Here is a 25,851-nt window from a genome sequence, read left to right on the forward strand (position 1 = left end):
CCCTGAATGTACCGTGTTTCCCCGAAAATAAGACAGTGTCTTATATTAATTTTTGCTCCCAAAGATGCTATAGGTCTTATTTTCAGGGGATGTCTTATTTTTCCATGAAGAAAAATTCACATTTATCATTGAACAAAAAAATGAACATTTATTATATACTGTACAGTAGTTGTCATCACAAACCAGCATAACCAAACTATGAATCCTATCAAGAATTTCTTGTTACTTCCATGATTTCCATGTACAACACTCTATGGTACATGCATTTACCAATCCTGAATGCTCTGGTGTTCTGTTCGTTGGGCATGCTTCCAAACAAAAACTTTGCTAGGTCTTACTTTCAGGGAGGCCTTATATTTAGCAATTCAGCAAAACCTCTACTAGGTCTTATTTTCCGGGGGTGTCTTATTTTAGGGGAAATAGGGTAGAAGAGCCTAGAGGGAGGGGCCAAAGAAGGCGGAGCCAATCCTGACCCCGCCCCCTCTGGAACACCCTCCCCAAGGATCTCAGACAGGCCCCTACATTGGCAGTCTTCAGAAAGAATTTGAAGACCTGGCTGTTCCAATGTGCCTTCCCAGATTAATAGGAAATCTCCAATACCAAGTCCCATAAGCCCCATCTTTCCACCATGTCTCCTGTATCAATTTAATGATATAATGATATATAATAATATTATACTATACTAATATTATAATATATTGTATATACATATAATATTAATAATAATATTATGATGTAATACAATGTAATAATAATTATAATTCACTATTATAATTGTATATTTATATTACATGCAATATTACTAATAATATTGCTATATAGTTAGATAATATAATATATTGTATGTATATATACTTGTAAACCGCCGAGTCCCCTTCGGGGTGAGAAGGGCGGTATACAAATGTCGCAAATAAATAAATAAATAAGCACTTTATTAGAATTAAGATTGCATATCGCACTCTGCTCTTGCCCTATAAGCCTTATATATCACCTGTCACATCAGCACTTTTAATCTTGTACCCATTACTCTGGCCCGGCCCAGTTCTATTGTGTTTTAGCGTATTGTTATTGCTTGTTGTTTATACTGTTTTAATTGTTTTTAATTTGCTTTTTGTTTTGTATTGTTATATTGTGTGTTGAGGCCTTGGCCTTTGTAAGCCGCATCGAGTCCTTCGGGAGATGCTAGCGGGATACAAATAAAGTTTAATAATAATAATAATAATAATAATAAAAAAGGGTCCTGAATGTAGGAGTCTGGAAGGGGAGGAATTTAACTAAGTAGGCGGAGCCCTTCCTGACCCCGCCCCTTCAAAAGCCTTGAATGTAGAGGAGCTTAAAGGGAGGAGCCTGGAGGAAGAGCCAGTCTTGACCCCGCCCCCTTCAAAGCCCTGAATGTAGTGGAGTCTAGAGGGGGAGGAGCTTACCGAAGGCGGAGCCAGTCCTGACCCCGCCCCCTCAGGGGCCCACAATGTAGTGGCGTCTAGAGGGGGAGGAGCTTAGCTTAGTCCTAGCCCCGCCCCTTTGGTCCCCGGATGAGAGAGGCCTAGCGCTCCTCTACCGCCTCCCATCCACCCTCGCGTTACGAGGCCCTTCTCACCGGCTGCTGGCTGCGAAGGCAATGGGGTCTACAGTCAAAACATTTCCTCTCAGGCTTCCGTTCTTTCCCTTGCTCGCTTCCTTCCTCGCTCGCCCCGGCTTTCCAAACGCGCCTGCGCAGATAGAGCCGTTTGTGCTCTCTTCGCCCTCATTGGCTGCCGTCTTCCTTTATCCTTCGCCTCAGGCTTTTTGGGTGTAGTACGCATGCGCAGGGGGAAAGCAGCGTCGGGAGGGGTGACTACAGCGCATGCGCGGGCATTTGGGCGCTCCCTCTGAGGGAGCAGCAGCAGCGGAGGCGTCCTCGCGCCGGACCTGGCTGGGTCAGTGAGGCTTCGGGGAAGGGGGTAGGTCACTGCGCATGCGCGTCCTGAGGGAAAGGCACCCGAGGGAAGGGAAGGAGGGCGCTTTTGAGGGGGACATTTGGGGGGGGGGGGGGTCATTGAAGGAGGCAAACCCCAAGTGAAGGAGGTAAAGAAAGACCCACATTAGAGGGGGAGGAAGAGACAGAGAGAGAAAGAGGAGGTTTTGAGCAATGAATTATAATATACAGAAATAATAACATTGTAATGTAATAATACTAATATATAATTAATGTTGTAATATAATATATATACTACAACTTACGATATAGTACAATACATAATATGATACGAATACAGTAGAGCCTCGTTTATCCAATCTTCACTTATCCAACGTTCTGCATTATCCAATGAAGTCTGCCTTTTAGTAGTCATTGTTTTTTAGACAATGTTTCCAATACATTCAGATGTTTTGGTGCTAAATTCGTAAATACGGTAATTACTACATAATGTTACCATGTATTGAACTGCTTTTTCTGTCAATTTGTTGTAAAACATGATGTTTTGGTGCTTAATTTGTAAAATCGTAATGTAATTTGACATTTAATAGGCTTTTCCTTAATCCTTTCTTATTATCCAACATTTTTGCTTATCCTACGTTCTGCCAGCCCGTTTATGTTGCATAAGCAAGACTCTACTGTAGTGTAATATATGTATATATACAGTAGAGTCTCACTTATCCAACAAAAACGGGCCGGCAGAACATTGGATAAGCGAATACGTTGGATAATCAAGAAGGATTAAGGAAAAGCCTGTTAAACATCAAATTATGTTATGATTTTACAAATTAAGAACCAAAACATCATGTTTTACAGCAAACTGACACAGTAACATTATGTAGCAATTACTAAATTTATGAATTCAGCACAAAACATCGCAATGTATTGAAAACATTGACTACAAAAACATTGGCTACTAACAAATTGACTACAAATAAAGATAGAATTACATAAAATGAACTTACAGTAACAACATTGTTGGAAATTAAATGCATAAAAAGTTCAGTCTTTGCTGCCTAGAGAAACAGCTGTGGATCCGGGTGAGAGGCAAAGTGCGTTGGATAATCCAGAACGTTGGATAAGCAAATGTTGGATAAGCAAGACTCTACCGTATGTATATATGTATTTGTGTGTGTGTGTGTGTGTGTGTATATATCTGGTCTGGGCCAACTCTGGCCCGCCAGGTGTTTTGGACTCCAACTCCCACAATTCCTAGCAGAAGGATTACCATAGCCGATGGTATTGAACGCTGCTAAGAAGTCCAGGAGGACTAACAGGAACACACTTCTCCTGTCTAGCTCTCTTCATAGATCATCTACCAAGGCGACTCATGCCGCTTCAGTTCCGTAACCAGGTCTGAAACCAGACTGAAATGGATCCAGATAATCTTTGGAGCTGAGAGGCCACCACTTCCTCCACGATCTTGCCCAGAAAGCAGAGATTTGAAACTGACAATAGTTATTTAATTGAGTGGGATCCAGTGCTGGTTTTTTTCAGTAGGGTTTTCTTTTTTTCACTAAAAATTCATATTTAAAGATTGTCTGGGTAGGCCTTCTGCCGGAAGAGATAGGTTTACATGCCTGAATGCTGACCAGTTCAAATACTTGCAATATAGCCATGCAAAACACGAGAAGTAGAAAAGTCAAGGTTGGGGAAGGATAGAGATGGAAGAGGTTTGGCAGTCAGGCCATGGAAAGAACCTGCTATGGCCTCTTGCAGAGCTCCTGACTGAAGAAAATAGGAAGCAAAGACTCTTTCCACCTTATTAAATCCCACATTATCTGCTTTGAACTGGAATATATGGCAGTGTGGACTCAAATAATCAAGTTCAGAGCAGATATTGTGGTGTTTTCTGCCTTGATATTCTGGGTTATATGGCTGTATGGAATGGCCCTCAGTCTATTTGTCCTTGTCTTTGTCGCCCTGTACCATCAGCCAGATGGCAATAATTTTAAAAAAGAATTTGCTGGGTGTGATGTATCTCCAAAAATGCTCTGAACTTTCTTAAGGCTGTGGGACCACATATAAATACTAAGTATATACAATAAATTAAATAAATAAAAACACAAAAATATAGTGACAACTTGCACCAAACTTATATTCAGAATTGACATATAGTAGCAATAGAATCAAAACTCATTCTTGAGCTGGTCATCCTTCTCTGGACACCTGTCTTGTCCATCTCCTTTTTTTAATTGTGGTGCCCAGATACAGGGTTGATGTCCAAGTCACTGGAAGCTGACCATTGAATCATACTAGAGAATATAGAGATTCCTAGAGAGAACTTTGTGATCAAATCCATGAATAAATCAAATCAGTGAGCCAACTGTGTGATGTAGCAGCTTAAAAAAGCCAGTGCAGTTCTAGGCTGTATCAATAGTCTGTGTCTTGATCGAGGGAGGTCATAGCCTCATTCTGTTCTGCTTTGGTCAGATCTCACTTGGAATAATAATCCTGTGTCAAGCTCTGGGCAAAGAAATTCAAGGAAGATATGGACAGGATGGATTGTTTTCCAGAGGAGGGCAACCAAAATTACGAAAGGTCTGGAAGCCAAGTCCTTTGAGGCATGGCTTAGGGACCTCTGTATGTTCAGTTTGGAGAAAAGGAGGCTGAGAGAGAACATGATAGCTGTGTTTAAATAGTTGAAAGGATGCCCTACTGAGGAGGGCAAAAGTTTGTTTTCTTCTGTTCTGGAGCAATGGATTCAAATTGCAGGAGAAGAGATTCCACTGAAACATTAGGAAGACCTTCCTGACTTTTAGAACTGTTCAACAATATATTATGTTGCCTCAAAATCTGGTGGAATCTTCTTCTTTGAAGGGTTTTATACAGAGGTGAATGGCCATCTGTGTGAAGGGCTTGGATTGTGTGATCCTGTGTGGATGGCCTTAGCGGTTGCTTCCGACTCTATGATTCTAAAGTGCAAATGGAGAGGGCTGGTTGTAGCTACCTTGAATATTTATCAAGCCCATTGTGCCTTCAGTGTTGTATTTCATCAGTGCTGATGTGGATTAGAATAAAGCTCTAGCTGAAATAAACCAATTCATCTTAACGGTGCTGCTTGACTGCACTCCTACTCTGTCCTTTCTGCTCTACTTACAAACACCCCTGAAAAGCTGGTGTTTTATTCTTCTGAGGTTTTGCTTCTGGAAAGAGCTGGAAATAAAATGAAAGCTATGTGTTGCATCCACAGCATTTTTTACAAAGGGTTTTGCTCTTGATGCAAATCACTCTGAGCATAGGATTTATAAGGCTGTACGGTGGCTTCCATGTTAGATTTGTGGGAAATCTGTGCAAGGATTTATCAAAAATGTCACAGGAGTTATCCATGGTGCTGAATTGTACTCCCTGGAGAGGTTAGAATGGCTGCTTCTCTGCTATCTTTGTGCTATTTCTGGAGACCTTATTCTATCATGCTCTTGAGAAATGGCTTTTAACAAGAGAAGGCCTTTTATTGTGATTCATCATTTTCAATCTTTGTTTTAAAACTAAGATGAGAAATGATTTTACTTTTCTTGTCAGTTTACTCTCTGCTTCTGTATACAATACAACCCCTGTATGCTGAATTTACTGTGGGAACAGGAAACCATGGATACTAGTGAAAATAAATTATTTCTGCTGGAAATTGCCATTGAGTCACTTTATCTGAAAAATGAAAATACAGAGTTGGATGAGAAAAGGGGAAAATAAAAGAGAATTTGTTATGTGGAAACCATTCATCAGCTAGATGTATCATAGCAATAGTAGATTTTGAGATTTTGGATAGAGGATAAGGGAAGATACAACTATTATTAAGAGGATAATTTATTAATAAGAGACCTAAGAGAGAAGCAGTTTATAAAAAGCTATCACTTGGAGAGGAGAGGGAGGGTGGTTGGGATAAGGCAAGGATTTAGATTATGATTTGTTGCTGTGCTGTGATATTGTATATGTTGTGGGAATTTAAAAATTAAACATTTGTTTAAGTATCACAAAAGACTTAGACCATTCCTTGAGAGTTATTCTCTTTAGGAATTTGCTAGATCCTCCAACGTAACTCTGTGGTAACCTCTGGTGGAAGCATGCCATAGAATTGTCTGGCGGCCCTAGAAAATTTATAGAGATAACCTACTTTGTCGGATGTGTAGGTTAAACTGCAGGTATGGGCTCTGTACTGTAGTTTTAACTATATCTTTTATTATAATTGTAAGCTGTGTGAAGTCTCACTCTGCGATAAAGCAGGAAAGAAATTAAGTAATAGACAGATGGACCCCCAAACTAGATTCAGCACCTTGGAGAGCTTCATTTGCAATGATATTCAGAGAGGATTTACAGCACCTATGATGTGGAAACTATCAGTCGGCACTAGATATCATAAAACTATGGAAAATGTGTCTCTCCAGATGTTTTTGGATTGCAGCACCCATCGTCCTTCACAGTCTAGCAAAATCTGGAGCTCTTGTCTTCTTTTTATTCCCCACAAACTCTGGAAAGCTACAGGTTTTCCATGGTGTGGTATATAATGCAGTATTCATAAAGTGCTATAATATATACTAGGTTTTTGTATTTTCAGAGACATGCATAGGATCAGCTTCTTGGCATGGAGTCACTTTCACTTATATTATCCCAGGGTTCCTCACAATAAATGTAGGCCACGATCGCTCTCTTGCACCAAAAAGAGAGGGGTGGGAAAGGTGTGGGTGGACCAGAATGAGAGAGCTTGCCTTAAAGCTAGTAACTCAAATTGTGGCTACTCTGAAATTAAAATGTTTAGCTTAGAATGCTGCAGTTGTAGAAACTGTAAACTGCATGAGCCTCATCGGGGTTGTAGAAGGACAGGACTTGGACAAGAGGACACTGTGCCAGCTTTCTGTCTTGCTCATCCTTCTCCTTCTGGTGTTGCTAACATCTGCTCTCTATTCCGAAACAAGTCTTCCCTGCTGCTGGTTTGTAGAATGCTTGGTCTCTTGTGATTGATAGTTTGAGGCCACTGCTTCGCATAGTGTGAGACACAGGCAGCTGCCAGTCGAGGGAGGCAATCTTCAGCCAAACCAGGCATAGTATGTATCTGTGATGGGATCTTAATTTGTTCTTTGGAAAGTGTATGAATGGAGCAAATTGGGAAGGCTGCTCCCAAACAAGGGGAGGCAGTAGCAGCAACATTTATACCTGCAAGTATTTGCTTTGTGAGTGTAATGTACAGCTATATACTTATAGAATAATAGAGTTGGAAGATACTTTATGGGCCATCTAATCCAACCCCCTGCCATGCAGAAAAAGCACAAAGTACCCCTGACAGATGGCCATCCAGGCTCTGTTTAAAAGCCTTCTCCATTATCCCCAAATAGCAGCTACTTCATGGAAAGGGGGCAGAGGAAATAAGTAATGCTTCCTCTTCTTCTAATATTTGAAATATTAGAAGCTGTCTTATTCTAAACAAACTGTTGTAACATTTGTTTTGGTCCACCAATAATCCATCTGTTCTGGTCCCTCCACGTTTGGGCTTTGGTGGATTTGATTATTCGTGCATTTGAATTAAAACCTTATCTCAAGATAATCCAGCGTGATTCTTAGTCAACTTCCTCCCGTCATCCTGAAGGACCTAGAGATTTCTTGAAAGAACACCTCCTTTGGAATGTCTAGATTCTGTAATGCTATTCTTTGTTCAGATTCTAGCAAAAGTTGTTCATAGAATTATTCTGGAAGCCCTAAACATTCCTAGAGAGATGATCTTTCAGGGTTTTCATAGAATCATAGAATAGTAGAGTTGGAAGAGACCACATAGGCCATCCAGTCCAACCCCCTGCCAAGAAGCAGTTTTTTTAAAGCAATGTCTTTATTTGTGGTTTTTCACTTTTGTAGGTGTCATGTACCCCCTAACCTCAGTGAGTATGGAGGGATGACAGCTTCTATCCTTGTCTAACTCTCAGGGTTTTTAAGAAGGCACATTCTCTGCTCTCTGTTCCTTTCCTGAAGATTCAGAGAACTGAACTTGAAACCTCCTTCTATATATTGCAAGCCCTTTCAGTGAACTGCCTACCCCTCCCGTGAGATTCTGGTTTGTGGTTTTCCTGCAGCTGCTTTGAACCAAAAGAAAATGATGTGACATCTAATTAAGGATCTTCCCCCATCACTTCTGCTTTGGTCTTTGGTGTGTCTGTTGGCATCTTCCTCATCTGGGAATGCAAAGTGAAGGGTTCGTCCTGCCTCTCCTCTTGTTCAGTGCACTGTGGCACTGTGTCCTCTGCTTGTGTGTATGCAGTCATTGATTTTTAAAAAGGCTTCCCTATCGCAAGTCTCGCTGCCACAGATGCCTCCCTTATGCTATATTAGACAAGTGCAATACTAATGACCTTCATTGGATGTTGAAGATCTGGAAGCTGCTTTTTGACAAATGTGTGGGTTGTTTTTAATAGTGAATGTGTTGCTCTTTGTTTCTAGAGATCAAGAGGAGCCTGTCTGTGAGTGCCATTCTCTGGGAAATGCCAAAGAACCAAATTAACACGGTGCTGCTTGCAGATGCTGTAGTGCTGAAGAGAAACAGCTGTGTGTGGGTAAATAGGGTTTAGCAACTGCAGCTCAGTCTAGTCTTCCAATAGTTTTGTCTTCAAGAACAAAAAACAGCAAAGAAAACAATCAGCCATATCTCTCCATATATAGCCAAATGGCAAGGTTTTCCAGCAAGATTTGGAACTGGACTTTTTATGCTATACCCTTTGTCTTTCCTGATTCTTCCTTTGCTGTCTGCTCTTTTTAATATATATATATATATATATAATATATATATATACTGGTCTGGCAGTCCAGCTATTTATTTTAGAATAACTTAATTTTGACCTGTTTCCGGACACTCGCAGTCGCCTGAATGGACAGGGACACCTTTTCTCACGCCACCAAGTTTTTTCGCGATTATAGCGGCCTGCCTCGGGGCGCGAGCGGCCAGCTTCATGAACATGTGGACTACATTGAAAAGCCAGAAAATTTCACATATGCAGACTTTTTCAAGGATTACTTGATCCCCAACGACCCCTGTGTCTTCTCAGCAAAGTTCACGGAGGGCTGGGGCAGCAGGAGGAACTGGGTGACGCCCGACGGGAAGCCTAATTTTGAGTATCTTCTGCGCACATTTGGTAAGCCACTTTTCAATTGAAAGCTTTTGTTGTTCTTGGTTGTGGTCTTTAGCCTTTTGTAGGAATCCATCCGTTTCTATTTACCATATATACTCGAGTATAAGCCGACCCAAATATAAGCCTGGGCATGTAATTTTACCACAAAAAACCTGGGAAAACTTATTGACTCAAATATAAGACGAGGATGGGAAATGCAGTGGCTACTGGTAAATTTAAAAAATAAAAATAGATACCAATAAAATTACATTATTTGAGGCATCAGTAGGTTAAATGATTTTGAATATTTACATAAAACTATAAGATAATAATTAGACTTTAATAAGACGAGACTGTCCGACTCTGATTACCATATATACTCGAGTGTAAGCCGACCCAAATATAAGCCTGCCAGGACCCTTTTACTCAAGTTTAAACCGAGGGGGTCTTTTTCAGCCCTAAAAAGGGCTGAAAAACTCGGCTTATACTCGAGTATATACGGTATTTGATTATTTTATTTCATTTTTTATTTAGACACATTAATACAAAACCTATATACCAACATACAAATAAACAAAAATAAGTAAACAATTTTTTCTAAAATAAAAGAAAACATACTATTGCATTTTATACAGTAGAAAACATTAATTCCATACAATCTGAATTATCTAATCTAGGAACTTTACATTTTCTGTCTGATGGTTATATTTTCCCAATTTTCTACACTCATTAAATGAAAAAGAACAATTGATACATCCTTTCCCCACATAATAACACTCTTCCAGTCCAAAAAACCAGTGATGGAGGTTTGATCCCATCTTTGCCTGAGGAACACAATGAATGAGCCCCAATCTTTCTTAAAGTTAATTACCATAATAAGCTCATCCATTTCTGCAAGTTTGCTTATTTTCATAAGCAAATAGTCTTGTGTCCAAATCATTGAGTCTTTCCATCTTTGAGCTTAGATCATTCTTGCTGCCGTTGTCATGTATAACAAAAACCTTCCACATTTTCTATCGAATTCATCATCTTAACGTCCCAAGCAGAGAGAGTTCAGGTTTCAATCCAAATTTAACTTTAACAATTTCTTCTAAAATCCTATGTATTCGTGAGCAAGAATTTCTTGGACCTTTTCACTTCCAATGTGAAAAAAATCTGTGTCTGCTTGACCCTGCCTTTCAATACAAGGTTGTTCATATTTCTTAAGAGGTCTCATTCCATTCAGTGGCAGCAAAAACCAGGTAAATGTACAAGAGTTTGGTCTTGGATTACAAACTGTGTCCTTATAAAGGTGAAGGGCAGTGCTGATTGTTTCCGCACTAAATCAGAGACAGCCCTCAATTACACCCAGCTTCAAGCATCAAAAGCAGAGCTTTCTGAACATTTTGTGAGTCATTTTGTGACACAGTTATTCAGTTTTACTAGCAAACCAGAGGTTAAAACAACCCCTTATGAGATATATGGATACATACAAAAATTATGATAATGAAATTTATGAGGACGCGATATATCTTATGAAAACCTATCAATTATATATGATTTGTAAATTAATAGCATAGATTTTTGACATTTCTCATTGTGTTCATGCGACACACCTACACACTGCAGTCGACACACTAATGTGTCACAACACACAGTTTGGAAAGCTGTGTCTAGAGCTAAGGGAGTGGAGAACCAGTATAAATACTTTGGTAGTTTCGCACATTTGACATTGATTGTATTTTGGCACCAAGTGAAAACTTGGTTGTTCACCAAAGCCTTGGAACCCTATTGATTTCACCCAAGTTTTAAAGCACATAGTTTTAAACTGATTTAAAATGTTACTTATGTTTTAGTTTGTTTATTTTGTTGCTTTAACCTGTTTGTACCTATTTTGCTTGTAAGCTATGCTGAAATTCTTAGATCTTTTGTTGCTAATGTGTACCTTCAAATTATTTGCAATTTAAAGTGACCTGAGGCTTATGCATCACAAGATTTTCTGGAGCTGAGACTATGTGACACAGTGGATTATGTTAGTAGAGTGCAAATATTTTAATAATAACAATAATATTCCTTATCACTGTGTTGCCATTTGAAGCAACTTCTTCAGCTCCAATCTAGAGAAAGAGTATGAAATTCCATTAATTATTACTTTTACTACAGAGTTCTGGGATACCCCTCATGGGTGGCAAGCATAAATGTATATTTAGACTCAATTGGAATTTTTAATCATCCATCCATAGTAGCAATCATATATTTTTAATCCTGCCTGGAAGGGAGCCTATGTTGCATCCTACGCTGGTATCCCAAGATGCATTATTCCAGGGTAAAATCAGTAAACATGTTGCTCTATGTTGGTAGCAAAATAGATTCATCCTTTATAGACTAGAATATATTCTTCACAGTTTAATGCATGCATTCCTCTGAAGAGGTTTTTAAGCAAGCTTCAGTTGAGAATGTCTTAGATACAGGAAGATGCGCCTTAGGGAAGAATTTGAACTTACGACTGTTTAATGCAGACATTATGCATTCATGCCCGTTTTGCTAGTAAAACTTTTATGTTTGTGCTTCAAAACTCAGTGCAAAGTGGAAGCAGTTTTCTCCTTGGACCTGAGTAGACATGCTATGAATGGGAATGATAAAACATCTTGGTACTTACCTAGGGTGTTTTACAAGCCAAAGACCCCCCCCCCCCCCGCCCCGCCCCAAGACAAACAAAGTATATTTCTGGCTACTTATGAAGCTTCCTTGAAAAGTCCCACAGGCAAAAATAAAAATTTAAAAGTAGACCTTTGGTTCCTCCAGAGTGCTTTTCTTAAAACCTACCACTTACAAATAATGTAGACCACCTCAAAATGATTATATTGTAGTCATAACAATAAATCTGTAATGTGTTTGGTGTCTTCTTTGCGTTTTTATTGGAATGCACTGTGCTGTTGAATGCCTCTTGAGATTCACGTCTCTCAACGTCTTAGGAAACTCTGCAGTAATGAAAGGGAATTCCTTGGGTTTCTGCTGAGACATTCCATGTAAAAGTCCCATAGTTGAATGATCAGACTGGGAAGCACCCTTCCACTCTTGCCACTGGTGACCCCAACAAGGCAGCCATTGTTTTCTCCAAAAGGCTGAAAGAGTTTATATTTCAGGAGAGGCTGTAGTACCGGTGGCCAACTGTGATGTCAAGGAATACAATTCTAACCCAAAGGAACATCTTAAACTCAAGGAGTACATAAGTTATTGGAAGGAACACATTAAAAAAAACTATCGCTCACCCCGGGGCTGCCTTTACCTCAAGGATTGGCACCTGCACAGGTAAGAACAGTAGCTCTCCCCTGCATGCACTTTGGCAGCCCTGGCATGCAAGCTGCATTGTACCATTCCGGCTCCTTGGCCAGATGATTCTGCTTTTGCTAGTAGCCACCTGATCCAAAGCTTTGCACCCTTAGAAGTTACAGGTGTGACTGTTGTAGGAATATTTGGTATCTTTACCAGAGTGCAGTGCAGTGTGACCAGTGCTATATATGAGCTTATGATAGGAGAGAAAATACGCAGGATGTTCTATTAAGGTTTTAAAAATGCAAACGCTTCTTTTTATTGGGTTGCTGTGAGTTTTCCGGGTTGTATGGCCATGTTCCAGTAACATTCTCTCCTGAAGTTTCTCCTGCATCTGTGGCCAGCATCTTCAGAGGTTCTGCTGGCAGAGTTGCACATGGAATGTGTATATACCTGTGGAAAAATGTCCATGGTGGGAGAAAGAATCCTTGTCTGTTTGGAGCAAGTATGAATGTTGCAGTTGGCAAGCTTGAATAGCATTGAGTAGCCATGAAGCTGCAAAGTCAATCAGTGAGGGTATCTGCACCACTGCGTCTTCTTTTTATTGTTCCAGGTGATACATTCTGTATAAAAGAATAGACAAAGAAAGTTGCCCAACTTTGGTAGAAACGTCCTTAATGTTCATGTCTGTGTGTAAGGCATCTTGAGAAGCCTCATGCTGCTTCCTTCTCAAATAAAGGTTAATAAAACACACCAAAAACCTCTGGGAGGAAGGAGGAAGTGACCTCTTTATGCAGGCAGGAAACAAAACACCTTGAGTTACAAAGATCTAGGAAACAGATGAAAAACAAGTCAGGAGGCATGCACCCTCTGTCCCTAATTGCTCTAGATACAAGTGTGGCTGCTTCTGCATTTCCAACAACCCCGTGGTAGGAGGGAGAACCAAGTTGTGTGTTTTGTGTGTTTTGTTTGTCTTATATCATGTGTGCCTGACATTGGCTGCTCTTGAATGAAGTTTTGACCCTCTCCCATATTTGCTTGCATGTAGCGTCTGCTGGAGTTGCACTGCATGGGGCTGATTTTCCATCTGAATCACTGTCCTTATCTTAATCTTCCTGCCTATTTGCATAATTGCCTTGGAACAAGTTTTAAAAGAAGCAGCAGCGGGGAAGCTGTTCAGGATAGAGCACAAGAGAATACAAGGGCATTGTAGGCACCACAGGCACTCAGCAGTCACAAAAAGAGGGAGGAAGGGATTTAAACCCCCAGCTTTCTGATTTGAGAAGGCGTAATTTGGGAACTGGAAAATTGATGATGTTCTCTGAAACCCTAAAATAAGTGGGCAACTGTGGAAGTCCTCATTTCCTATCCCACAGCTTCCTGAAATGATGTCATGTCACCCCTGGTTTCAGTTTGGATGGATGTTTTCCCTCAATTTTTCATTTTAGAGACATAAGGAACACTTTGGAGGAAAAACTGCTCCATTTTGCATTAATTTCAGGCCATGGAGGATGCAAAACAATCCATTTTTAAAAGTAACTTCTGGATGCTATTTAGGGGCCATGAACTGGGGCTTACAGGTCACTTGGGCCACATATTCCCCACCTTTCCTCTAGGATATCCTTTAAGTTCAAGTGAGCCAATGTAGCTGGGCTTCTTAGTCTCCCAAGGCATCAGATGAGCTCTCAAAAGAATTCTTCAGTTTAGGATTTAACTCAGGACAAAATCATTCAGTTAAGGGAGGAAGCCAACAAAGAACATGTTTGAGACTAAGTCTTAGCTGACAAGCTATGATCTATCTCCTTCCATGTACCTGGGAAGTATTTTTCTTTCTGAGTTGCAAATGTTTGCTTTTTTCTCTCTTAGAGTTTTCCCAGAGCAAGATGTTTACACCACTCCCATTTATTTCTCATCTGACTGGCTGAATGAATACTGGGATGCTATAGCGGTGGACGACTATCGTTTTGTCTACATGGGACCCAAAGGCTCGTGGTACAGGCAGTCAAATACTTCTGTGTGTTGTCTTTGGGAAAAAGTAGAAATTACGGTTTTGTTTCAGGGACCTATTTCCAAATAAATGCATTAAGAGTAGACTGAGAGAGGAGCTTACTTATTCAAAGTTATATTCAACCATACAATCTAGAAGTCAGGGTTGTTGTATGTCTTTCGGGCTGTGTGGCCATGTTCCAGAAGTATTCTCTCCTGACGTTTCGCCCACATCTAGAAGTCTCTTTCACATCAGAGCAAAGGGCTGAGATATCTCTATTCCAATGATGGATCAGCATATATTCCATTCTTTGTAATTTTTTTATTAAAAAAACTGTAGCCCTTTGAGTGATAGTAGGGAAACTCATAGAAGTTCTAAGCTTCCCACAAAAAAACAGTGTTTGGGGAAAGTTTACATTATATCTGTTTGTCTAATGGAGTGGTTCTCAACCTGGGGTCCCCAGATGTTTTTGGCCTACAACTCCCAGAAATCCCAACCAGTTTACCAGATGTTAGGATTTCTGAGAGTTGAAGGCAAAAAAAAATCTCTGGGACCCCAGGTTGAGAACCACTGGTCTAATGGCTAGATCCTATTGTTAGTCATGACCAGAGCGATGTATTAAATCAGTGGGATTCAACTTGGTGGAATATCTCTCCTCTTCCTGAGACTTGCCCATTATAGTCTTCTGTGGCATTCATCTCTGTAGATTTTTAGATATGACAAACCTTTGTAAATCATTATACTCACGAAAGACTGTTTCAGTTAAAAAAAATTTAAGCACCACTCTCTATTTGGTAACAAGGATGAAAAGCAGATTATCCCAAATGGATCCTAGCTAGGTGGGTGAGTGCCTGTGTTTTTAAATTATTGGGCATCCTGAGATATTGAAAATTGGTGAGCCCATTCACTTTTTTCTTCATCTTCTGCATCTTCAGATTTCTTGCATCCCTTTCGCTGCCACTTCCAAATCTTTGAATTCATTGTCCCCTTCTTAGGACTCCATTTCATGCGGACGTCTTCCGCTCCTACAGCTGGTCTGCCAATATCTGTGGGAAGAAGAAATGGCTCGTCTTTCCTCCGGGACAAGAGGAATTCCTACGAGACCGTAACGGCCACTTGCCATTTGACATCACTGCACCTGATCTGAAGAAGAGCCATCTTTACCCCCGCTACGCCCAAAGCAGCCCTCCAGTCGAAATCATACAGGAAGCTGGAGAGGTCGTCTTCATCCCAAGTGGGTGGCATCACCAGGTTTATAACCTGGTAAGGAGGAGGATCTCTTAAGTCGTGGTTAAAATGGACTTATGATCTAGGTTTTGGCTGGAACAAATAATCACATGGAGAGGACCTGTACTTCAATGCAATAGAGCACATGCATTGAATACCAAGCATCCCCAATTCAGTCCTCAGGGTGCCAGGTTAGCAGGGCTTAACTTGTTACTAGTCCAAGTAAAAAGCACTATGCTTAGTAGATGGTTGATTCTGGCAGAGCACAAAGCAGATATGTATGTGCAGGTGAGGAAAACCAGGGCTTTGTGCCAGCTTAGTGATGAACAAGTTGAGTTTTGTTTTGTTTTTAAAGAGCAATTTCACATCCCAGCTTGACCACCAGATTTCCTAATTTATATCCTCTGTTCTACTTGAGAGTTTCTGCTTGAGAATCTGGAATATTTGTGAACGGTCTATGACATTACAGCTTCTCAGCTCATAGTAAAAAGAAAGGACATATAAACATCTGACTGCAAGGATTAAGGTTTGTTTTTGTTGGGATTGCTACTAAACTTCGGGATTTTGAGTGACAAAATATGGCAGTGTTTTTAAACATAGCTGTGTTCATAATAGGAATCCAGCTGTATTGACCAGCCAACCTTTGCTAAATTAAACCAGAAAGGAGTATAGGCTGATTATTCCTTATCTGAGATACTTGGAACCAGAAATTTTTGAGATTTTGGATTTTTTTCAGATTACCTATATTTGCATATACACACATAGAATGGAATAATAGAATAATAATAGTGTTGGAAGAAACCACATAGATCATCTAGTTCAACCCCATCCTGCCATGCAGGAAAAGCACAATCAAGTACCCCTGACAGATGGCCATCCAGCCTCTGTTTAATGAGATATTTTGAAGATGAGACCCAAGTCTTAACACACAATTAACATGGTTTTCATATACAGTTCCTACACATGGCCTGAATATAATTTTGTCCAATACTTTTAATAAGTTTGTGTTTGTGACAAAATTATTCTGTGCATCGCAGCATCAGATAGCAAAGGGGTCACTATCTCAGCCACCCATGTGGACAATTTTGGAGTATTTTGGAATTCCAGATAAGGCATGCTCAAGCATATAGGTAACAGTGATGGCTTAGAGAGTCCCAATAAAAGACTAGTATGGGAACTCTCAGATAAATATGCAGTCCATCTGACAAGCCCCACTTCCTATCTGGCTTTATGTGATTTTGGAATTCTGGATAAGGGTTACTCAACCTGTCTTTGTCCTTGTTTCTTGCAGGAGGACACCATCTCCATCAACCACAACTGGGTCAACGGGTGTAACGTGGCCATCATGTGGAGCTTTCTTCAGGACGAGCTTGCTGCGGTTCAGCGGGAGATCAGAGAATGGAAAGACAGCATGGAGGACTGGCACCTGCAATGCCAGGTAGCAAAGTTGGCCATCTGAGAAATTCCCACAGAAAAAGGAGGCACCCATTAGCAGGCAGGCACAACAGCAGCAACAGCAGAGTGACAACATAAGCTTAAGCAGTGGTGAAAAACCAAAAACTGATGGGCCCCTTATAAGTCACTGTGACCCCATAGCCAGGGGTAGGATTAGTTTCTATTCCACTAAGTATATTTCAGCTGTTGGGAGTCTTTTTTAGGGAAATGGAAGTAACTGACCCAAGGTGGTGTACAGTATGGCTTAAAAGCAGAATACAACAAAAATAATACAATTAAAAAATTCAGTGGAAAATAGTATGCCTCTTTGTAGCCTTTGAGATGTGGAAGCAAACACTGCCAGTCCGTCTTGTACTCAAAGCCAGAAAGAATAATGGGAACATATGCAATTTATTTTTTTTATCATTTCAGAAGCGAACCGAGGATACAGTTGTAATGATTTGGCATTATACTAAATGTTCATTGATCAGTAACTGGCCACTTGGAGTGCCTCTGCTGTTGCTACAAGAAGGTCCTCCATTGTGCATGTGGCAGGGCTCAGACTGCACTGAAATAGGTGATCTGTGGTTTGCTCTTCTCCACAGTCGCATGTCGTGGACTCCATTTTGCAGCCCCATTTCTTAAGGTTGGCTCTGCATCTTGTGATGCCAGAGCGTAGTCTGTTCAGCTCCTTCCAAGCCGCCCAGTCTTCAGTGTGCCCAGGAGGGAGTCTCTCATTTGGTATCAACCATGGCTTGAGTTTCCGGGTTTTAGCCTGCCACCTTTGGACTCTCACTTGCTGAGATGTTCCTGCGAGTATCTCTGTAGATCTTAGAAAGGTATTTCTTGATTTAAGGTGTTGGCGTGCTGGCTGATATCTGAACAGGAAATGGGCTGGAGATGTCCCTGCCTTGGTCCTTTAATTGCTGGCTGCTACTTCCTGGCAGATGTCAGGTGGTACAATACCAGCTAAACAGTATAATTTCTCCAGCGGTGTTTGGCGTAGACATCCTATGGTAATGCGGCATGTCTCATTAAGAGCCACATCCACTATTTTAATGTGGTGAGATGTATTCCACGCTGGGCATGCGTATTCAGCCGCAGAGTAGCAAAGCACAAGGGCAGGTGTCTTTGTTGTGTCTGGTTGTGACCCCCATGTTGTGCCAGTCAGATTTCGTATGATATTATTTCTAGCACCCACGTTTTGCTTGATAGTCAAGCAGTGCTTCTTGTAAGTCAGGGCACGGTCCAGGGTAACTCCCAAGTATTTCGGTGTGCTGCAATGCTCCAGTGGGATTCCTTCCTAGGTCATCCTCAGAGCTCGAGATGCTTGTCTGTTCTTAAGATGAAAAGCACACATCTGTGTTTTAGATGGATTATGAATCAGCTGCCTTTCCCTGTAATAGGCAGTGAGAGCACCTAAAGCTTCAGAGAGTTGTAATTTGCAGCATGCAACTAAACACATGCAATAATTTGATCCCATGGCATATCTAGAGTTATGTATAGTTACTACTGGGGAGAAAGTGGGAATCATATAACCCTCCAGGTGTTTTGGGCCTTCAGCTACCAGCCTTTTGCTCTGCTGGCCAGATTGCTGGGACTTGCAGTCCAAGAATGTGTAGAGGAGGGTACAATTCCGAGCTTTGGTTTAGAACAGAGTGTCAGCACATCCATCTCAGCATCGTTTGAGGTGGACTCAAGCACTGATGTCTTGAACCCTTCTTCCCTCCCCAGGTCTTGATGAAGTCTTACACAGGCATCGACTACAAGGAGTTCTACAACTTACTGAAGATCATCGCGGAGAACCGGATCTATGTCCTGGAAAACCACCACCCTGAGGAAGGTGCCTCCAGGCATTGCTACCGCGCGGCCATCTCTGGCTTGGGCATGCTGCATGCCGTCTTCGACTTGAAGAGGACTGCCAAGGTCTTGACCTCTCTGAATGCCAATGAGGAATTCAAGAAACTGAACCCCGAGAAACTTGTCCCTCCTCCTCAGGCGCTCCTGCACCGCCTGAAAGCAGCAATAGACACCGCCCTCCTCTAGCTCCCCACTTTATTTTGACCACTTGCAAAAAAAGAGAAGCTCCGTTTGCAAGATGGGTTGCATGCTGAAAACATTAGTTCAATCACCCCATTTAGAAGTCCTAAGCACAGTGAATTTGTGGGTGAATGGGGAATACAGAGGCAGAATGTTCAGGAGTTCAAGTGGTAGGCTGAGAAAGGAAAGCAGGCCCTTCCTAAGATTTGGGAGGGTCCGCAGTTTGCTCACTGAGAATAGCCATGTGACGAATGTACTAGTTGCATTCGTCAGTCTAAATTAAGCCCATTTATACTGGGATCCTGTAGAGTAAGACTGCCTTGTCCAAGAGTTGGTTTTCCATGGTTTCACTTAACCACAAACCTGAAGTGTTTGTGGGCATCTCTTGGCACTCCGCTGTGATTCTGTGATGTGCTTGCTTGGGCCGGAAGTTGACCTTCTGCCTTGAAGCATCTGAACAAGAGGAAAGTTGGGAGATCAGCAACAGATGACCATGGGAAGCACTGTTACCAAGCCCCCTTTATGTGTCAAACCTCATATTTCCAGATGGCAGTTGACTCCTTAAACTTGGTGATTTAATTAAGCAACTGTGATCTGAAAGCATCTGCTGGCTCAGACATCCAAGGAAAGGTCTTGGGATGGATCCCCTACAGAAAAGGGGTTTTTGCTGTATGCTCAAGAAGTAAACTCCATTGAAAGGCAGTGGAGCTTGTTTCTGAGTTAACATGTCTACCTATTACTTTGGGGTGGGTTATTGGTTGCCTTTTGACCCACTGAAAGTCACCTCAAACTACATTTTGGTGTGACTGTATGGCTGGAGAATGAAAAGTGTGTGCACCGTCGCAGTTGGCATGTTCGACTCACCTGTCCATAGCCCCCCGTTAGCCTCCCCGACCCCTTCCTTGCAGCGTAAGAGAGACACGCCAGGAGACTCCTTTTGTCTCCGGCGTGGCATCACACTTTTCAGGGACTCCGAAACATGGCAGCTGAAACAAGGACACCTTTTTACCGTGGACAAACTGTGCCAATCGTGAACTGCAAGCGCTGTTGGGAATCAATCGCTCTCTTCAGCCGCCTTCTTGTATTCGATACAGCCAGAACAAGGTGGGCGAAAAATGGCTGGCTGCGATTTCTGAAAATAGTTTTACATTCTTAGTGCCTCGACATTTGTAGCACAATGCTCCCCATAGAATTTAAAGCGGGGGCAAGGAATACCCTTCAAGGCTTCTTGGCATATCTATCGCCTACATATAATCCGGTGTCAATTGTAGAAGATCCTGGTTCGGTCCTGCATTGTTTTTCTAGGGCCTGTCCTCCTCCTCTTCCTCCTTGAATTATTTCTGTGCCTCTGCAGAGAATTGCAAGGAAACACCAGAAACCGGAGCCACTGAAGGTCAGCAAGGTTGGTAGGAAATAGAGGGGAAAGTATGGGGCCTTGGTTGGAAATGCTCTGAGTGATCTGGAGATGGAGAGGCAGAGGCTCTTAAAGCAGGGCTGACGGGTCCAGGGGCCAATTTTCTACTTCTGTGACACTTTGGGGACTGCACGGTCTGCCAAAAAAAATGCACAAAAGGAACAGAAGTGGTCGAAATTCCGCTCCTGGTCTTGAAAAGGAGCATTTTACTATTAAATACAATCGAGTCTCACTTATCCAACATAAATGGGCCGGCAGAACACTGGATAAGCGAAAATGTTGGATAATAAGGAGAGATTAAGGAAAAGCCTTTTGAATGTCAAATTATGTCATGATTTTACAAATTAAGCACCATGTTTTACAACAAATCAACAGAAAAAGCAGTTCAATACATGGTAATGTTATTTACAAATTTAGCACCAAAACATCACAATGTATTGAAAACACTGACTACAAAAACTTTGGCTACTAACAAATTGACCACAAATAAAAATGCATAAGATGAACTTAAGGCAACAATTTTGGAAATTAAATCCGTAAAACATTCAGTCCTTGCTGCCTAGAGAAAGAGCTGTGGATCTGGGCGGGAGGTAGACTGTTGGATAATCCAGAATGTTGGATAAGTGAGACTACTGTAACTAGTGACAGTAGAGCTGCAGACTGTTTTGCAAGGCAGCCTTCTGGAAGCTATCCTATGAATCAACTTACTGTGTTATCAAAGGCTTTCATGGCCAGAATCTCTGGGTTGCTGTGAGTTTTCCATGTTGTATGGCCATGTTCCAGAAATAGTTCTGGAACATGGCCATACAGCCCTGAAAACTCACAGCAACCCAATCAACGTACTTGTTGAGACAGGATAGAAAAAAGATCAGGGCTGAGGGCCACGAGAACAGCAGCCCTAAGTCTTGAGTTTGCCTTTCTTTAATGCAAAGGTGGTTTTGAAAAAGGCAAGCCTCAAGAAATCGCACTCCGCTCTGGAAAGGTGCCGCATGGCGCAAAGTGAAGTTGGCACATAGAGCCGAGTCTATCTTGGGTTGAGGGCAGCGGTTCCAATTCGCCAACGCTCTCAGTCGTGTCACTGAGCACAAATACCCGTAGCTAAGGGCTCGAAACCAGTTTGTACAAGAATCCCTTTCCTGTGGCTTTTGTCAGGAGGCTTCCTTCCTTCTAAATGGGGACCGGATTGCTTTTGTTCCCCTCCGCTATCTAAGCCTGCTAGATTTCCACTTGGCCCCCTTTTGCCGGGGGTCATTTTAAGCACTGAGCCGAAGTTTACTCAACTCTCGACTGTTCTGCCAAGTTGCCCTGAGACCTTTCTGAAACTGCACATTAAAAAAAGATATTTAAGTGTTACCGGCTTCTCTCTTTTTCTTCCAGACAGCATGCGGACAATGATATCTGTGCAAAGAGATGTTTGTGGATCAATACATTTCATGCTGGCAGATGCTCGGCAAAACCATGTATTGACTCAGATGAGGAAGATTTATTCACGTCTCAGAAAATTTATCTCCAGGACATGGCAGCGAGGATTTATTTAGTACAAAGTCATTTACAACCATCTCAAATTAGCATATTAAACAGTTTACCCAGTGTATTCATACCATAAAAGAGGCAATATCGAAGACGTTTCAGCAGCCTGTGCTTTTTTTTTTTAATATAAAAAGGGCATTGTTTCATTAAGTCTAAAAGGGTTCATAAAGCTTTCACTCTTAGGCCATTTGAAATAAAATTAGTGTTTTCTCTTCCAGTCGCTTTCAAAGAAACAATTGTTTTCTGTTGTCAGGAAGGACTCCAAAGGAGCCAGTGCTGACTGAATTCCCCAGCTGAGTCAAAAATACAGCCCAGTCCTGATCCGATCAAACGTGGATTTGCATTTATATTAAATTTGTCAGTTCCCTTATCATGTTTTTTTTTTTACAGAAAACAGGTTTCTTGGAGAAAATTTGGGTGCAGAATGTGGGATTTAATAAAGAGTTTGCCTCTTCAGGGGTGATGGAGGTGATTACAAAAAACTAGATGCAGCGAGAATCCTGAAAAATTCTCTTGCAATAGTTGAATTGTGTTTATTGTGTTTACAGTCTCATCCAAAGATGACCTTAAATTTCAACACTTAAATGCAGGTTTTTTGAGCCTCTTCATCCTGCAAAGGTGACCAGAAATGGCTTATAGGGGAGAGGGTCAAAAAAGTGTCTATTTTGTGCAATGCAGCCAACAAAAAGAGGAAGTACCCAAAAGTCAAGCACTGAGTTGCATTTTTGGGAAAGGATTGTATGTAAATCTCACCACAGAGATGATTCTTTAGGTGAGGGTGTAAAAACAGGAAAGTAGCAGCTATTTTAAAAATGGAATCCATAAAACAAGAGAAGGTTAAAAGTCATACTTGGATCTGTTTTGCTACTGAACGTGTTTCTTGCTTGGCAAAGGCGGAGAGAAGAGCATGTGTTTGTCAAAGGTGAGCCTGCATTGCAAATGTGGCATTGTATTCATGTCAATCAAGGAGCAGATATTCTGAAACAAGTGGATTTCAATCTAGGCAAAGTAAGTTTGTCAGCAGCACTCAGGCTTGAATGCAATGGTTAGGTAAAAAAATACTTTCATTGGGTTGTGTTGCCATTGATTCAGTAAGTCTTCACAAGTTTGGACTAATAGGGTTTAGGCCTGAGATGACCACTTAGGTAACATCAGGAGAATAATCTTTGCCAATAACACCAACCATGACATAAATGTAATCACATCAACTTATCTTCAAGCCATGCTGCAATTATAATCTAAGGAAATCAAAACAATGGGGGAAGCTAATGGCAAACCGAGTAGAGCAGAATTGGAAATAAAAAGGTTAAATGCAATGGATTAAAAATTGGAGTGACTTTCTGATGGCAGTTGCAGGAAACTACTGCCGAGTTCAAGTTACTCCTCTCCCAATTATTATTTTTTTAAAAAATGGTTATGTTCTCTTTTCAGGAAGGAAAAAAAATATGCTTTGGCACATCAGTGAGATAACAAAAATGGACTACTGCACACAACCGAGTCCCTTTGCGCGTCCATCCCATCACGTCAATTTCAAAGAAATCGTGGAATAAAAACCCAAGCGAACTTCCCATAGGAAAGACCAATACAAGCAGCAGCAACAAGGCAAGGTCCTTCCCGTTAACGGAAACCTCCAGCTCCGGGGCTGGCGGGATTGAGCCAGGAAGGGGCAGTTTCAGTGTGCCGTTTTCAGGAAGATTGCAAGACCTCCCAGTTCTGGTGGAGTCTGAATTCCTTCTGGATCAGTTCGTAGCAGGACTGGCAACGGAAAGGCAGAAGAAGAAAGAGGAAAGCATGTACGATTAACTTTAGCAAGCATGAGATCTCTAAAGCAATGTTTAAATACATTAAATATAAATAAAACCATTTTAAGATCAATTAAAACCAACTATGAGTGTCTGGAGCCGCCGGTGGCACAGTGGGTTAAACAGCTGAGCTGCTGAACTTGCTGACCAAAAGGTCAATGGTTCGAATCCGGACCATTGTCCCACTGTCAGCCCCAGTGTCATGATCTCCAATCCTTGACATCTCTGGTTGGCTGACAAGGAACAGATGCCAGCCATAAAACCTCAATGACCCTCTGGTATGTGAGAGCCCCTGTATATGTAGGCCAAAGAGAAGGTTCTGGTATTCGGTACAATAAAATCTGTTGGAATCTACCAGGGTGTCTTGGTGCTTTTTCCTTTGGAAGACTGACCCACAGCACAACTGGGAGAAGAGAACCCAACACCCAGCTTCTGCCAACCTAGCAGTTCGAAAGCATGCAAATGTGAGTCTATCCATAGGTACCGCTCCGGTGGGAAGGTTAATGGCACTCCATGCAGTCATGCCCATGGCCACATGACCTTGGAGACATCTATGGACAATGCCGGCTCTTCGGCTTAGAAATGGAGGTGAACACCAACCCCCAGAGTTGGACACGAATACACTTAATGTCAGGAAAAAACCTTTACCTATGAGTGTTTAGTTTGGTGAGACATCAGCACTCTTTGGCAGAGAAGGATTCCATTACCTTGAGCCATGGCAGTTAAAGTGGCACCAAACTGCATTCACTCGATCATTTAGATCAGGCATGGGCAAACATTGGCCCTCCAGATGTTTTGGACTTCAACTCCCACCATTCCTAACAGCCTCAGGCCCTTTCCTTTTCCCCCTCGGCCGCTTAAGCGGCCGAGGGGGAAAAGGAAGGGGCCCGAGGCTGTTAGGAATGGTGGGAGTTGAAGTCCAAAACACCTGGAAGGCCCAAGTTTGCCCATGCCTGATTTAGATGCACTCTATGAAACAACACACAATTTTCCCACGCTTTGACCACAACAGTCAACACACATTTTCTAGCTTCTCACCTCCAGTGCGGTAAGCAGGAAATCGTGCTTGCCCCCTTCGTTGGCTGGGTCCATCAGATCTCTGATCAAGTGGATCTCTGCTCCTAAATGCTGTATGCTAGAAGGAGGAGACAAGCCTGTTGTGTTAGGACAGAATTACAGCTGTCCCTTCACTTTTACATGGTTGTGACTACCATTTGAACATTCACAAGAAGGTGAGCATCGTGGTGCATGTCCCGCTTGGTATTTCCCCATTTTTGGCCAAATGAAAGAGACGTTTGCAGCACGCAAGAGGAGAAGGAGCCGGACCTCGCACACCATTTACTTCATGTGTATCATGGAACTACCAGAGGAATAGGAACATGCAGCACACGATTCCAAGATTAGAAGAATGGCTGACAAAAATCTGCGAACCAGCTGAGATGGATACATTGACTCTGCTGATTAAGGAGATATCTTTGACAAACTTCAAGAAAGATTAGGATTTGGGTTGCTGTGAGTTTTTTGGGCTAGAGGGCCATGTTGCAGTTTTCTCCTGACGTTTCACCTGCATCTATGACAGACTTCTGAAAAAATCTCTGAAGATGCCATTTGCTACATATGCAGGTGAAACGTCAGGAGAGAATGCTATGGGAGCATGGCCATACAGCCTGAAAAACTCGCAGCAACCCAGTGATTCAGGCCATGAAAGTCTCCGACAACACAAGATTAGGATTTGTTTATCACCGCTCACAACTGTAGTTGTCAACTGTAGGGTTTATGAATGAAATGGGTATTGTACAGGATTGTCTACATAGAGTAGAATACTACGGTATAAAAAACAACTAATAAAGAGTATGAGGTTTGTAGAATTAGATTCATGTCTTCTTTTTTTGGTTGTTGGTGTAGTTTGTGTCTATGTAGGAAGGTGTTTTGTTGGTATTTGTTTCTAATTTAGTTTTGTACTTTGTTGTAGTAGCTAGTTAGTTGTCCACATAAATTTAGTATCGTACATTATATAATTTCTTCTTTATGTGATATTATTGCTTTTTACTTTTAAAAAATTAGTTTTTTGGGTGGTTCGTGCCAGTCTTAGTGCCTAATGTTAATGAGGTTTCTGGGCCTGGGCC

General features: G+C 41.6%; 3 protein-coding genes across 5 annotated transcripts in view; 1 reads left to right on the forward strand and 2 right to left on the reverse strand.

The window, feature by feature from the left end:
• snap47 (synaptosome associated protein 47) overlaps positions 1 to 1,769 on the reverse strand; it is a 44,135-nt gene extending 42,366 nt beyond the window's left edge. Inside the window, exon 1 of the mRNA XM_008120206.2 lies at positions 1,598 to 1,769. The gene's annotated coding sequence lies outside the window, so the exon portion shown is untranslated. The remainder of the gene's footprint in view (positions 1 to 1,597) is intronic.
• A 38-nt stretch (positions 1,770 to 1,807) lies between these two features.
• On the forward strand, positions 1,808 to 21,746 carry jmjd4 (jumonji domain containing 4). Of its 2 annotated transcripts, none has more exons than XM_003227073.3 (7): positions 1,808 to 1,940; positions 8,375 to 9,063; positions 12,165 to 12,330; positions 14,158 to 14,283; positions 15,274 to 15,541; positions 16,797 to 16,943; positions 18,674 to 21,746. In XM_003227073.3, exons 2-7 carry the CDS (start codon positions 8,799 to 8,801, stop codon positions 18,983 to 18,985), a joined length of 1,284 nt encoding a protein of 427 aa, XP_003227121.1. In that variant the 5' UTR covers positions 1,808 to 1,940; positions 8,375 to 8,798; the 3' UTR covers positions 18,986 to 21,746. The 2 variants fall into 2 exon arrangements, with proteins under 2 accessions (XP_003227121.1, XP_008118412.1); XM_008120205.2 differs by having other exon boundaries at positions 1,809 to 1,916.
• Positions 21,747 to 21,895: 149 nt separating this feature from the next.
• als2cl (ALS2 C-terminal like) overlaps positions 21,896 to 25,851 on the reverse strand; it is a 53,822-nt gene continuing 49,866 nt past the window's right edge. For both annotated transcript variants that reach the window (XM_008120200.3, XM_003227071.4), the window contains exons 25-26: positions 24,764 to 24,860; positions 21,896 to 23,678 (exon numbers count right to left, since the gene is read on the reverse strand). In XM_008120200.3, the coding sequence (XP_008118407.2) occupies positions 23,610 to 23,678; positions 24,764 to 24,860 (166 nt within the window). In that variant the 3' untranslated portion in view covers positions 21,896 to 23,609. The remainder of the gene's footprint in view (positions 23,679 to 24,763; positions 24,861 to 25,851) is intronic.

The sequence above is a fragment of the Anolis carolinensis genome, chromosome 6 (genome assembly GCF_035594765.1).
Source record: "Anolis carolinensis isolate JA03-04 chromosome 6, rAnoCar3.1.pri, whole genome shotgun sequence".
NCBI classification, from domain to species: Eukaryota; Metazoa; Chordata; class Lepidosauria; order Squamata; family Dactyloidae; genus Anolis; species Anolis carolinensis.

Coding starts and splice junctions, on each gene's coding strand:
- jmjd4 (XM_003227073.3), top strand. CDS start 8,799: ATGGACAGGGACACCTTTTCTCACGCCACCAAGTTTTTTCGCGATTAT. Junction 12,331..14,157: donor AAGGATTGGCACCTGCACAG/GTAAGAACAGTA, acceptor TTTCTCTCTTAG/AGTTTTCCCAGAGCAAGATG. Junction 16,944..18,673: donor ACTGGCACCTGCAATGCCAG/GTAGCAAAGTTG, acceptor TTCCCTCCCCAG/GTCTTGATGAAGTCTTACAC.